Genomic DNA, 18,009 nt, shown 5'->3' on the forward strand with positions numbered 1-18,009 from the left:
TTTATCAATGCTTTAGTTTCGTATTTACTGTCTATTCAGTTGAATTGCATTATTAAGGGAGCAACCTATAACTTTAAAAGGAGCTCGAGGGGCTTATGATTTTGTCTGAGTCAGATTTTTTTCGTGCAAAGCGGGAACATATTTTTTTTAGTTTTTCAACGCGATCAATCAATTTTTTTTCATCATGTAACACTCTAAGGTATGGGGGAATCTTGATTCAGAATATTTTTTTGTCATAAGCTTGACCATACTTTTTTTTTTTTTTATCAAATTGGGGATCAGAATTTATTTATATTTAAAACAAAAAGTAAATAACCCCCTTTTAAGTTAAAGGGTTGTTCCATAAATGTGGCATAAATAAGTCTATGTTTTATAGCCATGAGCAGTTTACATTACTAAAAAAAGTATACGGATGATTTTTCAGTATTAAAAGGGAAACGGAGAGTAAACTGCATATTGCTAGAAAGAACAAAAAATATATTTATGATTTTTCAGTAAAGGGATATGGAAAGTTAACTGCACATTGCTAAAAATCAAAGAATAATTATTTATGGCAACGTTAAAAATGTTAATACTGTAATACAAATAGGCAGTAAATACGAAAAAAGATTTGAAAAAAATGAAAAAATAAAAAATCTGTTAACAGAGTCCACATGGTTGTAGTAACACATTGTGTTCCTCTTTTGAATTCTCAATTTCATTGTACATAAGTTCATTTTGAGTTTGTTCTCTGTTGTGTACTGTTAGACAATTGATTAGAAGATAATCGAACCCTTTTTCCATAATCTGTATCGGGCGAAAAACACAAGAATTCTGTTTGCTCTACTGACTTATCTTCCTTATCTTGGGTTTTTTGGGACAAATAATTACTGAAGTATGCATTTAGAATAAAATTAAACACTAACAACTTTAAAGAACTACAGGGGTTAATGGAATAATTAAAGTGAATAGATTTTAACGACTGGAGAATTCAGGTTAGCCGCCCATTAGAAGACCTTCCAGTATATTTTTACTGAGAATAAAGATCTTTAAAAGGACTATAGTGCAACGAATCAAGTCGTTATATTCAGGCTCAATATCGATTGCAACAGTCGAGACGATACTCACTGACCGATATAGAGGGCGCTAAATCATTCGAGTGAAATATATCATTTAAGTTTGTATGTTACTTTTTGTAGTTTTCTTCAAAGGTTGGAACTTTATAGAATTAATTTTTGACCATATTTGCTCATTGCAACACTGGTAACACTATTATGACTATAATAATTTGGTTTTATTGACATACATTCACATCTCCTTGCATATATTCAAGTATATCTTCTCATCGGATGACACTAGTTCTATACTTGTTCTTTTATCAAATATGGTTTGAAACTTTCCAGTAATAAACAAATGAATTCTTGTGGAGAGTTGTCCCATTGGCAATCCTACCACATCTTCTTATTCCTATAAGTTTTTGCAAAGCTAAAACGAAGCATTAATCAAAAGCTTATACTTCACATGGCGTTTAGTCAGATCAAACCACCCATATAACGATTTTATGTTTTATGGTGATTTTAATGGATGTATTTGTGATTTGTACTTTATTTTAAACTGGTTTTTACGGGTTTTTTTTAAGTTGTGCTGTTATAACATGTCACATTTTATGGGAAAGTTTAGGCGCCCATATAACATGTTAAACTCTGCTGCATTCTGTGTGTGCCTGTCAAAATCCAGTAGCCTGTAATTCAGTGGTTACCGTTTGTTGTTGTATATCAAATTTGTGTTTTTCGTTTATTGTTTCGGTGATAAATCCGACTGGTAGTTTTCTCGTTTGAATTGTTATACATTTACAATTTCGGAGTCTTTTATAGCTTGCTATGCGGTATGGATTTTGTTCATTATTGAAGGCCGTACGATAAACACAGTTGCCAACGTCTAAGTCCATTGGTCTCTGGTAGATGGTGGTCTCACTAGTGATCATTCTATATATCCTTACTTAATAAAATTTTACACTTTACTAGAAATTGAGGAAGCTCATATCACCTTTATAACGTTAATGATTTTAGATGTCAACAACGCTACATATGTGCATGACACATATACTGAAGCTAGGTATGTGCATAACACATATTCTGGATATTATCAACACTATGCATGCTTCCCATCAATAAAGTTAAGAAATTCAGCATAATAATTATACTGACATAGTTTCGGATAAATGCACCTGAAAGAATATAAATATTGCACTCAATTAGACAACCCGTATCAAAATTGTTGGTAAGAAATTTTACTCCAAATGAAAATACATAATCTTTATAAATTTCTGGTGACCGACGCTCTTGTCTAGATTAGAATCTCCCAGATCATTTTCAACTAACCGACTTTTCACTCCGGATCATATAGTTTTTCGACAGGTTACCTACTATGTGGTTAGAAATCCTAGTATTTCGTCAAGTAAGAGCAACCAAAAAAGTAAAATTAAACATACACTCGATGCAATTTGTGAAGGGAGGTGATATCTGATTTCCGATAATATTGTCGTGTTTAGAAACCAAAAAAAAAAAGACAAAATTTTCTCCCTAAATTGTACCATTTGTACGCTTGATTTTACTTCTTAAAGCACATTAGCAAAAACGAAAGACAAGGATACGAGATACACTAACACACTGATTGTGTGAATGACGGGATGTACAAGTACCGTGCCACGTCCAAAGGATATCAATAAAAAAAAGACTAAACAATAAAAGTAATATTTAAATTTGCTAATGTGCTTTGTCTATATGCCTTTTGATATTTCTTTGGTACATCCCATGCATTATTGTGCTATTGTAAAATAATGTGTATGCTTGTTATTAATTTTGCTGATGTGCTTGGTCTATAAGTTTTTGTATGTTTCTTTGATAAATATATGATGTGGCTGTGTACTTATACATTCCGTCATTGGGTTATTGTACTTTGGTAAATTTGTGTATTCTTGTCTTAAGTTTCTACTAATATGCTTGGTCTATTTGCCATTTCGTGCTTCTTTGTTACGTATCTGTTTGTTTTATAGTGATTAAGATTATAACACAATGCTGACTGCTGTACCCCTATTTTATACATGTTTACCTATTACATGTATGTCTGTTTGTTCTGTTCACACATCGTTGACAATATACTAGAAATGGAAATGATGCGACTGTTTCGTGAGAGGTTTAGCTAGCTTTAACACCAGGTTTAAACCACCCTTTCAACATAAGAAAATGCCTGTAGTACTACCAAGTCAGGAATGGGACAGTTGTTATCAATTCGTTTGATGTGTTTGAGCTTTTGATTTTTCTATTTGATTATATTAGCCTGGACTTTCCTATTTGAATTTTCCTCGGAGTTCAGAAGTTTTGTGATTTTACTTTTTGATTGGCCATTTGGATACATGGCACAGTGTTTCTGGAATACCCCTCGTCAAGTTTGATGGACTTTTTTGTGTACAAAGCTAAATAACTTTGACAAAATCGGATAAATCGAACCAACAAAAAACAACCACGGTCAACTTGCTTTAGGGAGCTCAATTTAAATTTGAAAAATATCTAATAGATATTAAAACGTTCAATTAACGACGTTGTCTATGTGAAGACGGCCAAAGTTTCCACTAACATAGCACAATTTCTCGTTTCTTAAGATAAAAATGATAGTTTTAAACATACTTTAATCATTCATAAACACAATAGCTAACATACAAGTACATACAATTAAAAATCACGATGATTTATATAAATTTGTGCGACGGCATTGATACACTTCCATACTCGTCCAAAATATTACTTGACGCACTATAGATAATGACGTCATTTTCTGAAACGTCATCTTCACCTCGCACAGAACGGAATCCTGTCTCTGGATTGGGTAGTTCATAAATCAGTCTGTCCCAGACCGATTTTGATCGGGCTGTTATATATTGTCCCTGAGACAGCATTACTCTCATTTCTTGTTCTAACATATTTAATTCTATATCACCGAACACAATTATTATAAGTTTGAACTTTGGATTTTTTCTTGCATAGTTCCAGGCTCTATGGAAGTTTTCTACGCACCAAGAGTTAGACATAACAGTATTGTTTATGATGAATATGCAACTCTTGCTTTCTTGAAGTTGTGTATTTTCAGTGTTGGCGACACTTGATGATAGTTTACTTCTGTCTGTTGCTACAATGTTATAAGGATTTCTTCTTTTTTCGAGGAAAATTAATAAAGATTTATTTATCCAATCAGAACACTTTGCGTCATTTGTGTCATAGATGAGATATGCATCGTAGGGTCTGTTAAGTTCGTATTTATGTCGTAAGCAACCAACGCCTAGCTTTACATATAACACAGCTATCAAGTCTCTCCTATAGTATATTGCTGCTGACAAAACAATGACAAGACAAATCAATGCAATAATCACAGCTGTTATGATGCCACGTCTCTTTGCATGGCTTTCTTCTACTTTACAAACAAACTCTGACAAGTGAACTGATAACAATGGTTTGGAATCGCGATAACAATCGATATCATACCGATGTCGGACCACTTTTCCGGAAGTTTTCAGCCATATTCTGAAATTTCTATTTTTACAATCGCATTGCCACAGATTGTTCTGTAATTGTAAGTAGCGAAGACTGTGCATGCCATCAATTTGGGACAAAAATGTTTGACTTACGTGGTGTATCTTGTTGCCGTTTAAATTTAGTATCTTAAGAGAAAGCCCATTAAACCACAACGGAGAAACAGTTTGTATGTTATTGTCTGATAAATAAAGATTTTTAAGATTGAACAAGTTGTTGAAAATCGCAGTTGGAAGTGTCGATATCTTATTTTCACTCAAATCTAAAATTTCCAATTTATCAAAACCAGAAAAGAAAATGTCTTCTATGAACCCGATCTGACTCTTGTTTACATATAATTCTGTTGTAAGGAAATCAGGACTATAGTGTTCTGGCAATTTCAAAATAGGTATTCTATTGCCATCCAAATAAATGACTCTGGCGTCACGTGACAATATTTCAGGCATGTAGCCAATCAAACCGTTGCAATCTATGTAATCAATCTCACTTGTTTTGGAGTTATCCGAAAAACATTCACACATTCGATCGCAGTCATTAACTACTTTACACCTGAACTGGTTTTTCAGTACCTTTCTAACCGGAAGTTCTATATTTTTTGGTTGAACAACGCACGTGCCAACCTCGTAATCAAAAGTTGACACTTTATGTTCGCCGACGGTGACATAACTGTCCGACAACCAACTCATGTTACAATTACATTGTAGAGGATTGTTTTGTAACAAAAATTCTGTCTTATACGCAATGTTAAAAGGTTGAATTGTTCTAAGCATGTTATTTCTTAAATTCACTTGACGTAAATTCAAAAATCCTAGAAAAGAATCCTGGGAAATATCCTGGATGTAACCATGTTCCAAGTTCAGTTCCCGTAACAAGTGATCCGATTGGTTATTGAACTCATGTGACATTAAAGAATTGATTTGTTGAATTGTGTTGAATGACAAATCAAGATGAGTTATAGTTTTCGTCCAATGAAAGGTGAAGAATTTTTCTATGTTACTGATATAATTCTTTTTAAGGTTCAAAATAGTTAAATTCTCTGTTCCACAGAAAACGTCAGCAGATAAATTTCCGGATATGATATTGAAAGATAGATTCAAATCTGATAATGACGTCATATTTATAAAGGATGCATTATCGAACGAGTCAAGCTGATTAAAACTGAGATCAATTCTTTCCAAACTTTGTAAATCCTTGGTTCGATTTCCTTTCATTGTAGCAATTATATTGCTTCTAAGATTTAGACTTTTGAGGTTCGTTTTATTGAAACATTTCGGAAATTTACTTAAAATGTTTTCTTCTAAATTCACATGTGTCAAGGTTTCTGGCATTGTAACGTTGTCTATGATATTGTCGATCATGTTATGCGATAAATCGATAATCTCTAATGACGTCAGCGGCAGAAGTGATGTTCTATTTATATCCCGGATGTTATTATGATCGAGATATAATGCTTTTAGCGATTGCATCCCTTTAAATGTATCGGAAAACGTTTTTGAAATGCTATTGTTAGATATATCCAAAGTTTGCAAACTGCTGAGAAGCTGAAACGTACCATTTACAATATACCTAATAACATTTGAACTTATATTTAATGATTCTAGGTTCCGAGTGTAGTTAAAAATATCGAGAATATCTACAGTGTCATTGAAGTTATTTCCATTCAGTTTAAGAACTTTTAATTTGGTCATGTTGTTGAAGACTTCCGCGGATATCTGATGCAACTCGTTGTTAGACAAATCCATGACATTTAAGTTTGTTGCATTGAGAAGAAATCTATCACTTATATTCTTTATACCGTTTCCTGAAGCGTTGAAAACTTGTAAGTCTGATCGTTGTGATAACCTTCCTTTTATTTCATGTATCATGTTCATTGACGTATCGAAAACGGTCATTGTTTCACAATTAGACATGTCATCCATATCGAGATGTGTCAATCGATTAGACGATATATTGATATACCTGACTTGATACATAAACTTACAAAACGAATTTTGAATTGCAGGAAGATGATTTTTAGATAAATCCAAATATTTAAGATTACTGGCACCAAAAAATGCAGTCACGGAAATAAAGTTAATCCAGTTGTTACGAAGGATAAGTGTTTGAACGTTAGGAATGCTATCAAACAGCTGATTTGGAATGCTTTCGATATGGTTGTCACTCAAGTCGATATACTTTAGTTGATTCAGTGACGACGAACAATGTAGAATTCGTTTATGAAATGTCTTGCTGCTCATACTTATATTTTTCAGTTTTAATACTTCTATCATATGCAAATCACAGAGAAATTTGACAGCAATAGAGCCAATAGGATTATGGCTAATGTCCAGGTACTTTAGGGAAAATAATCCAGCAAACGTGTCTTCTTGTACCTCCTTTATGGCATTACTAGACAAATCCAAAAGTGTTAGCTGTGATAATTTCGCAAACATACCTTCAGGCAATGTTGTTAGGTGGCAATAATGCAAGTTATCATGTTGTTTAGATTTCCCAGGATTCGCAGCATCACTTCCGTTTACACAAATACAAGCATGGCGATTATTTGCATAATATGTCTGTTCCATACAGTTAACTGACAAGTACTTTAACTGTAAAGGATTGTATTTCCATTTATCCACTACCGATTTGTACTTCCGTTTTACCATGCATGTGACTTGTTGGTGATGGGATGTATAGATACAGTCACCATACTCAGATCTGTTGAAGCTATAAGTTATGTCCCCTCCGTCCAGCAATCTGACATCAAATGTGATGACGTCATCAGAAGCTGCATTGGAACTGTATATTGTTGTGAGAAACAATGTAGATAAAATCAGCAACAACATCTGTAAAAAATAGAGATATATAACTATATATATGCATTTATAATGCATTTGAAAGTCAAATTGATATTATATACTCATGACTAATTGACTAATATAAGTTCGATAACTGTAATATAAGTTCGATAACTAAGAACCTTAGCCATGCCAGAAAATGACAAGGCATCGGAGAATTTGTTGTAGAACGAATTTTTTCTTTTCAAAATAGAGGTATAGACGTATGAAGCATTCAACCCCCATCTCAACTACCATGACAAACATTCCTCTATATACTATGTCGTACTTGTTGAATTGTGTATTAAATGTTATATGAAATTGAACATCCTTGCCGTAACCCAGCACCAATTTTAATTCTTTGAACACACAACAATGTTACATATATGTCGTTTATATAAGATATCAAAATATTCGACGAAAATGTTTTGATTTCGTTGACTAACCATTTCTCTATTGTATACGTGACTTTTTTACCATGATTTCCAATACTGTATATACAGATATACGATAACGAGTTCTGGTTTTCGTGAACTTTAATTCTGAAGCTTTTCTTTCTTTCTTTCTTTTGAAATTAATTTTTGTTATATGATTTCATTTGATATGATTGTTCACTGTTTTAAACTGTTTTTCATGTCTATAGCTTGATCCAAATCATCTAAACTTTAAACTATTTTAGATCCCAATGAAGATATTTTGTCTAGCATTGTATGATACATATAGCCTTCCATGGAATTGCGAAAATAAGGTTCACATTAGTCAATTATCTACATGATATATACCTATATATATTTTCAATATTAAGTTGACATATTTAGGACAATTTTCATGTATTACATATGTTTCTTGTGTATACTATGTTTGCATTTTAACCCATCCTGGTTTTGAAGTTTTGCAATATGTTTATATGAGGGTTCGTGTTTAGATTTTTATTCTTCGATTTTCAACGTTGCAAACTTTCCTTTTGAATAATTACTCTCCCAGACTTCTTGGAACGTTATGACATTTTCACATGTTGGGGAATTTAATCAAAGTAAAGATTTGTATAGTGACACTATACAAATCCTTGATCAAGGTGATATTTATGCGATTTCCATCCCTTAACTATACTAACCATGGTATTACTTAACCTCATGAATATATATGTAATTTTATTGATATGGCCCGTTAATCATGCATGTAAATTTTAAAGACAAATAATATCATTTTGTTAGAAAAAAGTCATGTAGTTTAAACTGTAATGGTTGTTCCCACGTTTGTCACTTGTAAACACTTTCTACGCGTTAATATTAATATGCAAATGTATGTTGTAAACATTCTTAATGCGGAAGTACATTAATTGAAATTGGTTTAATCACTATGCATCTTCCCAGCATGCAATTCTTGGGTTTTGCAGTTTTTGTTCTATTGCGGCAATATTGTCACTCGATGATGAATTATCAAAAAAATTTAGTTCGAGAAGTCACATGACAAAAAGACATAATTGATTTATTTACAATCGACCGAATATATAAAAAGATAAATTACAACGTAAATTCAATGTGTATTTCTAGAACTTGAATCGGCCATTGTTTAATAAATATTTACTAATTTTATTATATAACATAATCAATCATTTTTTCCTGTCATTTAACAGTACAACAATAATGTGAACATTTCATTTTACAGTAAATGTTGTTTACACAGTTGATTTTAGAGGGGAAAACATTGCTTTTAAAAATAAGTCATTTCTGAAGGTCTTGTTGAGGTATCCAAATAACAAAATACTGCATGGGCCAAAAAAATAAAGAAGAGAGGAGAACAGGTTAAAAAGGACATAAAAGAATAACGGGCAACAAAAATCAATAAAAATACAGAATAATTAAACAATACATAAATGTAGACCCTCGCTCATGCAATCTTTCGTTTGAAAATATAAAAACATCCCAAAACGGCTGAATTCTAACTTTTTAAGCTGCGATTGAATGATCTTGAGACTTTAATCATGCGACTTATGTCCTCAATTTTCTCTAAATGCGTTCTAGATGAATACAAGCCGACGACAGGTGATGTTTTCCGAACACACCACATAAAAGCACTATTACAAGCAAGTTTTATACGCTGATGCAATGTTATGATGTATAATGATATATAGAGAATAATACATGGCAAAATCCGTATCATATGTCGTATCATCCCGAGACATCAATATCAGCCCAAGGGCCTTTAGGCCCGAGGGATGATATTGGTCGAGGGTGATACGGCATGTGATACGGATTTTGCCATGTATTATACGCTTTATCATATATTTCAACAGAAGAGTATTATATTATATGAACTGTTTTCTGATCCCGATAGATTAGCACTGGGTTACCTTCAGTTCTGCTTTTGTCTTGGTTCAAAGCCTTAAAATAACTGCTTATACAAAGCACCTGGGTTACCTTACCATTTGCCTGCTGCTGTTTTAAAAATATTTTGTTTATTATTGTATTTATTTGAGTGTTTTGTATTTTTTATAGTTGCATTTAGTGTGCCAAAAAATATGCAAACTTGATGTTCGTGACGTCACATACAATATCAAAATTTGACGTTCGTGACGTTACATACCAAACAATGACGTCATTAAAAAAATGACCTATTTTGAGGAAATTTTTTCTTAAGCAAAAAAAAAAACAAAAAACTTTATGTAAAAAAAAAAAAAAAAAAAAAAAAAAAGGTATGCGATACGGGTTTTACCATGCGATACGGGGTATGCGATACGGGTTTAGCTATGCGATACGGGGTATGCGATACAGGGTAGGTGATACAGACTGGAAAAACAACCTTTATTAGATATACAAAATAGCTGTATTTTGTACTAAATATATGATAAATGTGTATAATAACCTAGACGATAAATTTAACAAGAGAATAAACATCAAAGGTATAGGTTATCAAATAGTCTGAAGTCAATTTTACTTGTATAATGACAACTTACACAGGAAGTTACAAATGATATTGGTGGGAAATTGTGTATTAGTTTATCAATTGTACCTCGATGTTTCACTTTGAATACTTATATCAAATTTTAACTAGAATCAAAAGTACCGGAATAAACTTAAAATAATGATATAAAAGTAAGAAGATGTGTATGATTGGCAAAGAGACAACTTTTCACCAGAGAGACAAAAAGTTTTAAAACAACTGTAAGTAGTGCAGCCTTCAACAATGACCAAAAACCAATACCGTATAACAAGCTTTTTATAAAGAAGCCCTAAAAGAAAACTCACGGACTCATTTGTGGATAATTCATTCCACGTTTCATTTATCTTTTAAGTTTTTGTTTTTTGACTATAGTTATCTCACTTGCATCATAACAAATCTCCTTTATTTTAAACAAAACGTTACACCCTTGCCCTTAAGTCGTTCAATCGCTTAGAGCATGCATGACTTGAAATATTGGCCACTGGGCGTTATTTAACTAGCAATCAATCAACTCTATCGTTAAAGAATATGCTTATCATTTTCATATCTCCTTATTTTCAGAGAATAATGCATAAACGAAGTAAAAAGAGAAACAAACTTAAAACAAAAACAGGTACACTACGCAACATGGTCACATTTTTATTGGGCGAATCCATGCATTTTTAAAAGGGGGTTCCCAACCTAGGATAAATGATTGGGTTCCAACTATATGTCCCCACATTCAAATGCATTGATCGTAAAAAATGGGGGTTCACCACCGTACCCCCACCCCACCCCGTATCTGCAACTGGTAGTGATAAAACAGGACATTTCTTGTGTTGTAACCCTTTTCAAATCCGTCATACAATTTCTTTTTAGAATTGATTTGTAAATAAGCGCAGTCAAAGTGAAAAAAGTATTTTACTGTTTAATTTATAGATTAAGATCTGTTTATAGTAAGAAAATGTGACAGTGTAATAAACGCATTGCAGAGACAAAACAAAATTGACCCTTATATCTATCAGTGAAAAATTATCAGCACGTCGTGGTATTTTACGTTCAAGTTTGAAACTATTTTGAAATCATAATGCAACAAAAAAACGGATTTCAGTCAATAACAACAAACGCTGGACTGTCGGTCTTGACCTTGAACTTACACACTAAAAAATGTGAAGCATCTTTGAGAGCGCTTAATCCGTCCCCTCCCCCTTTTTCCCTTTGTAAACAGGATAGAGCAACAGCATGGTTGAACAAGCGAATACACTGGTATTATCATATAATTTGAAAGGGTTTTACTGTTATGCAGGAAGCACCAAAAATAATAACAGACTGGCAAAAGTAAACATATTACCGACCTTTAAAAACAAGCAGTTCCTAGAAGATAACCAGAGTGCAATACCAACGAGCAAATAAACGATGTTTTCCCAAACTTATCAATCAAATGTCTTTGTATGTGTTTACATGTAATGTATTGAGAATAAAATCACACAAATAAAAATCATACCTTACACAAGTTTTTTTCTACAAATTCTCAAGTTCCTTTTAGTTGTCAGCCTCTTTGTGTTTTTAAATGTTGCTTTTTAAACTTATGGCATTGAGTCCATGTGCATCGAACGTAAGAATAATATATGTATAAATGTGTCAAAAACTTACCTTTCGAGATTCAAATCCGCTAAATGATTCTAAACAGGTCCAACATTACTCCAAGAAAATGTTTAATGGTTTATTTTTGCTGTTCCTCTTTTGAAAATATACTTGTCGGAAGGAATATGTAAACACTGCCAAAGGCTTGGACATTTGTCAAATTTGTAGAGGAACTCTGAGGAGAAATTTGTCAATGGCATACGGTCTTTATTACCCGCGGCTAGAGTTTTATATAATACACGTAAACTATATATATGATTGACAACGGTAATATGTATATGTATAAGAGCTACAAGTACATGATAAGTGTATTTAAGCTGTATAAGTCTAAATTAAGACAAGATAATTTGAAATTGGTAAACAATTAAAATAATAAAATTGATAGATTTATTACAATGGAAATTATGGTCGTAAAATTTTGACATATGTAAACTTACATAATCTGGGTAACTTGCTTGTCTCAAGTATCGAACCTATATAATATATGCAATGTCGCGAATTCTTTCTTCAGCAAATGGGCCATAACATTAATTTGCAAAAAAAAAAAAAAAAAATAATCACTTCTTTTTTCATATGGGCCATAACATTAATTTGCAAACAAAAAAAATTAAAATAATTACTTCTTTTTTCATAGCTATTTTAGCATGAATGTAAGACAGAAATCAATTAGACTGAAACAAAAATAGCAATTCAGTTTAGTGATTTTATTACTTGAAATTTATTTTGTTCTTTCTTAGACTGCTTAACTCTTAGTTTGGATGTTTTCTATATATTTTTTTAACTATCTTGATGGAAATGTATTTAATAACTATGTATAAAACAAAATTGTCTCGCCAAAAAAAAATTAATAGTTTAAATCCGCAAAAAGAATCCATCACGATAAAGTGGATTGTCCCTAGATTGGCTTATAGATGTTATCAAGAAATGTATCCTTTGTATGATTAAAAATATATAATCGTCTTAAACGATTATGAAATTTAAAAAAAACCATCTTAAACTGTAAAATTAATGTATAAGAGTCTGGAATTCAATATGTAATATTTCTCTGTTCTTTTTTGTCCATTCTGACTGTCTAACTATATACGATAGAAAATGGCAGATAAAAAAAATACGTAAAGGGGGAGGGCACTGATGACCTAAGAGGGGGCCCGATCTAGTCTTGCTTCAGTGATTTCCTATATCATCAACTATTTTTTTTACAAAAAGGGGGCCCCGGGTCCGGGCAACCTGTCCCATCTAAATATGCCTCTGATAAACATTTGGAATTTTTTTCTTTATTTGTTAAGAATTCAAGAAATTTGTTGACGTTGACTGCTCATTCAGATAAAACTTGGTTCTCAACTTAAAGATTGATGTTATGAATGAACTTCAGTGCAAATCACTTTTGAATGGTTTTACACTAGTCATTTTATGGGACCTTTATAGCTTGCTGTTCGGTTTGAGCCGAAGCTCCGTGTTGAAGGCCGTACTTTGATATATAATGGTTTACTTTTACAAATTGTGACTTGGATATATAAGAACTGTCACTGGCACTCATAACATATCTTATTATCTAATTATCACGTTTCTCTATCGAAGGTCGGTGGTATTCTCCGGGCACTACGGATTCCTCAACTAATAAAACCTGGCTGCCAAGAAATAGCCCAAAAGTGGCGCTTAAAAGTGGCATTAAATCACTAACAATCAATCAATCTTATATCTAGTTATCACTTCTGAGACAAATGCATATCGATTTCAATATTTCTGTCGACTTAGTTTTTATTTCAAATTCACAAGGCGTTTTATTATCTAATCAACGAGTCCGTATTGAAATGTTGATTGCAGCTCATAGTACTATAAACAGGGAAACAAATCCTTGGAAAATTGATTTATTGCTGTTGAACAAAGTTACTACCAGTGGCAAATATTACATATGTATCCAGGACGACAATAAACGATAGACAGACAATTAAGCAGAACCTGATCTTTAACGGGCAACTTACAAATAAAGTTTCATTAGCATCATCGCTACCTTTCAAAGATAATTTTCTAGAAACATCGAAAACACAAAACCACTTAAATATTTTGCGTTCGAAACGTTTTCTCAAACAGTTATTGACAGTACAAAAACAAGTCTTGTATCAGATATTTCATGCACACTCATAACTTTAAATCATAACATGTCAATTGAATGTTGTGTACATTTATCATGAATCATATTTGTAAATTTTAACCACCAAAAACATTTGTTACCAAACTAGTTCAAACGGGCTAAATCAACTATTTGACAACGTTATTAACGGAATTTGATTACTTTTATGCAAATCAATAATCGCCATGTTGGTTCTAAGACAGCACCATCGTATAATAATTCTAAAACTGTTATTAACCCTCAGCTCAGTGTGGAGCAGGACATTTAAGTTCTAACTGGTTTCTAATGATAAATCCATGATATGCACCGTGGTAGAATATGACAAGTAGAAAGTAGTAAACATATGCATCAAGAATAAATAAGAAGATTTGCCAATGAAACAACTCTCCATCCAGGTCACAATTTATAAAAAGTTAACAATTATAGGTCAATGTACCACCTTTTAACACAGAGCCTTCGTTCACACCGAACTACAAACTATAAAGGACACCAACATGACTGTAAAATAATTAAACAGGAAAACCAACGTTCTAAACAAGAATGTGTTCATAGTACACGGATGCCCCAATCTCGCCATCACTTTCTATGTTCAGTGGACAGTGAAATTGGGGTAAAATCTAGAGTTTGGAATTAAAATTAGAAAAATCATTTCATAGGGAACATGTGTACAAAGTTTCATGTTGATTGGAATTCAACTTCATCAAAACCTTTAATCTAAAGAGGGCTCTTCAATTTCGTGTTCAGTGGGCCGTAAAATTAGGATAAAAGCTCTTAGTTGGCATTAAAAATTTGGAAGATCATATCATGGGGAACATTTGTAATAAGTTTCAAGTTGATTGGACTTCTACCTCATCAAAAACTACCTCGGGCAAAAACTTTAACCTGAAGCAGGACAAAAACGAACGAACAGACTCATAGACCAGAAAACATAATTTGATACCTCTGGTTGCATATAATGTTATAGAGGGACACAACTCAAGTACTGTAATAGTGATGCAAATTTGTACTCGATCGGTGTTTTGAGGTTAGGCCAAATAAAAATATGTGTGGTTCCAGTAACCCTACCGTCCCTACTTTTTCGGCTTAAAAATAGCCTACCCTAAAGATTTTATTGTCATTTTTCATTAACCACTGTTAAAGTCAGAATGTTGCTCCCATAGACTCAATGTAAAAAAAAAACATAAAATAAAAAAAAATCCCTACCTACCTACCCTACCTTTTTTTCAGATGTAATTGGAACCACACATATTTTTTTATTTGGCCTAGTAAGCATTGTATGTAAGTTGCATAACATTTTGTTGAGACAAACTTAAGTTGGAGATATAAAGTAAAGCCACCAAAATTCACTTGATCTGTATTTTGTGATTATAAATATTGTGTAAACTTTCAGTTGAGTCAAACTAAAGATAGAGAACTGAAACAATGACACAAATTTTTGGACGTTTGGACATATAGATGGATGTACAGACAGCTACAGTAGGGGCATTAAAATGTGTGGAAAACAGATTTTATGTGTGTAATGAAAAATGTGCTAAGGTTTACGAAATATTGATGAAAATAAACTCAAGTTTACAAATATTGATCAAGAAGGTTAATATTGGATGGCTGGTTAACATGGACTTGTACATTTAAAAAGAGGTGAAAGATACAGTCACAGAAAGGGCTCACACTCATAAGCTGAAATAAACAGCCAACACCATAGCTAAATGCATTATCATGACGAGATTGAGAACATATTAATGGGATATGAATAAGATGTTGTGCTAGACCAAAAACCAGGGGCGGATCCAGCCATTTTGAAAAGGGGGGTTCCAACTATATGTCCCCATTCAAATGCATTGATCGGCTGAAAAAAAGGGGGTTCCAACCCCCGGAACACCCCCTGGATCTGCCAATGCCCAAAACATTGAACAGTCAACAAGAAACTTGGCCGACTACCTGAACAGATTATTCAGATTCTGTACTTACCAGTCTTGCTCCTAAATGTCTCATGCTTGGTGGAGGAGGAGTAGCAAATATCAATTTTCAAGTCATTGACATTCGTTTGATTCAGCTTAAGATTGTATCAAAGATTTTTCCTACTGGAGATGATCATGCAACCATCAGGTTTAAAATCAACAAAACAAAGCCAAACTACTTAGAAAAAGATTTTATTTTAAGTCAGTGTATAAATTATTCTCAAAAATGTCACATTTCATCCATTACTGACACACCAGCATTTGATCACATGATATTTACAAATGATGATTGATGATGAGATTTATACACAATGTTTTAATTTACTATTGTTGCATATATGATATTATAATGACACAGATGTGAAAGTTCATGGATGATAACCGCTCAATCACATTAAAAGTACATGTATTGTCTATTTAAAATATGCACGAAATGAAACTGCTGTTTAGCATTAGTCTAATTACTATAAATTGTAAAATAGCTTTCAGTATTCTACCAAATGTGGCAACTCCTAGATTTTTTTTTAATATAATTTTTAGGTCAAGATGATTTTAACACACAATTTGGTTTCGAATGGCTTTCCATTTTCCATGCACGCTTTGTATAATTTATAAGATAAAGAGAGTTTCATACATGTTGATCTACTTATCATTTACTTCCAATAATAAAATGATTTATAAATGAACAAAAAAAAACCCTATAAGCCAAGATAAATTTTCTGAATGACAATAATGAATGCAAATTTATCATTCAATAAACTTAGGCAATTTCTTCTTAAGGTATTTTTTTTCTAAATAGCCAAAAATACATATAAAAACTAGTATCTCAATTGTTTGTAAAACAATTGAAAGGTCTTTCCTGTAAAAGTGATGTTTTTGTATTGTACTTTGTACGACCTTTCGTTTGATATACGACAAGCACACCTTCTGAAACTTTTCGCTTTTTACACTTAATGACCTCATCCGTCTACATTTTTGAGATCGGAATTATGATATATGGAACAGAGTAGATGAGCTTTCGTTTGATATGCGACAACACCATGTTCTTGAAAGTTTGATTTTTGCACTTAATAACCCTAGCCAACAAATTTTTGGAGTTCGGGAATTTGATATTTCAAATGTACACATCATGACCTTTCATTTGATATACAACAACCCTACCTTAAAAGAAAATTTATTTTTTGCACTCAATGACCCCATCCAACCCATTTTTGGGAGACGTCAATTTGAAATTTGAAATGTACGCTTTATGTTCTTTCATTTGATATGCGACAACCTTACCATCTGAGAAATTTGAATGTTTGCACTAAATGACCCCACCCGTCCCCCTGGGATGAAAAGGGGGTTTAAAATTTTCATTTTTAAGTAGAGTACATTTAGACCTTCAATTTGATATATCAGATGACCCCATTTGACAAAGTGCCAAAAATGATGCAATATCAACGATATAAATAGAAGTTATGAAACTCACAAAGTCAATGCAAAACATGAAAATTTTAAAATGATTTTTTGGTGTTTTTTTAAATGGAATGTTTTTGGTATTTGGTCAAACATATAACTATGTTAACCTCTTCAATTTCTAAAACATTTAAAGTGGTAAGCTGTTGTTGATTCAGAAATACATGCCACCGCTCGCAAAATTTCAAACTCAATTATCTCTAAAACGACAATAGATATCTCAAATCTGTTAAATGGTAAATGATCTACAGTTAAAGGACAACATTATAGAAAAGACTTGGCACAATTTCAAAGTTAACCAAGGTCACAATTAATCATCAAATATATGATGCAATACCAAACTTGATAACCGGAAGTCGTAGAGACATGGGATTACCACCACTTAACTCAGGACCGCTTAACCTTTAAAAAAACACAAGGTCAAGGTTATAGTATAATGTGAAGGTCAAGGTGAAATTTCATCATGACCTGACATTGACCTCAAATTGAAGGTCTTGAATTACTGATCATCTTTG

General features: G+C 32.6%; 1 protein-coding gene across 1 annotated transcript; it reads right to left on the reverse strand.

The window, feature by feature from the left end:
• Positions 1-3,658: 3,658 nt before the first annotated feature.
• On the reverse strand, positions 3,659-12,177 carry LOC143052198 (uncharacterized). Its single transcript, XM_076225173.1, has 2 exons — positions 11,957-12,177; positions 3,659-7,390 (listed from the first exon to the last, which is right to left on the reverse strand). Exon 2 carries the CDS (start codon positions 7,388-7,390, stop codon positions 3,728-3,730), a length of 3,663 nt encoding a protein of 1,220 aa, XP_076081288.1. The 5' UTR covers positions 11,957-12,177; the 3' UTR covers positions 3,659-3,727.
• Between the last annotated feature and the right edge of the window lie 5,832 nt (positions 12,178-18,009).

Source organism: Mytilus galloprovincialis, chromosome 11 (genome assembly GCF_965363235.1).
Source record: "Mytilus galloprovincialis chromosome 11, xbMytGall1.hap1.1, whole genome shotgun sequence".
NCBI classification, from domain to species: Eukaryota; Metazoa; Mollusca; class Bivalvia; order Mytilida; family Mytilidae; genus Mytilus; species Mytilus galloprovincialis.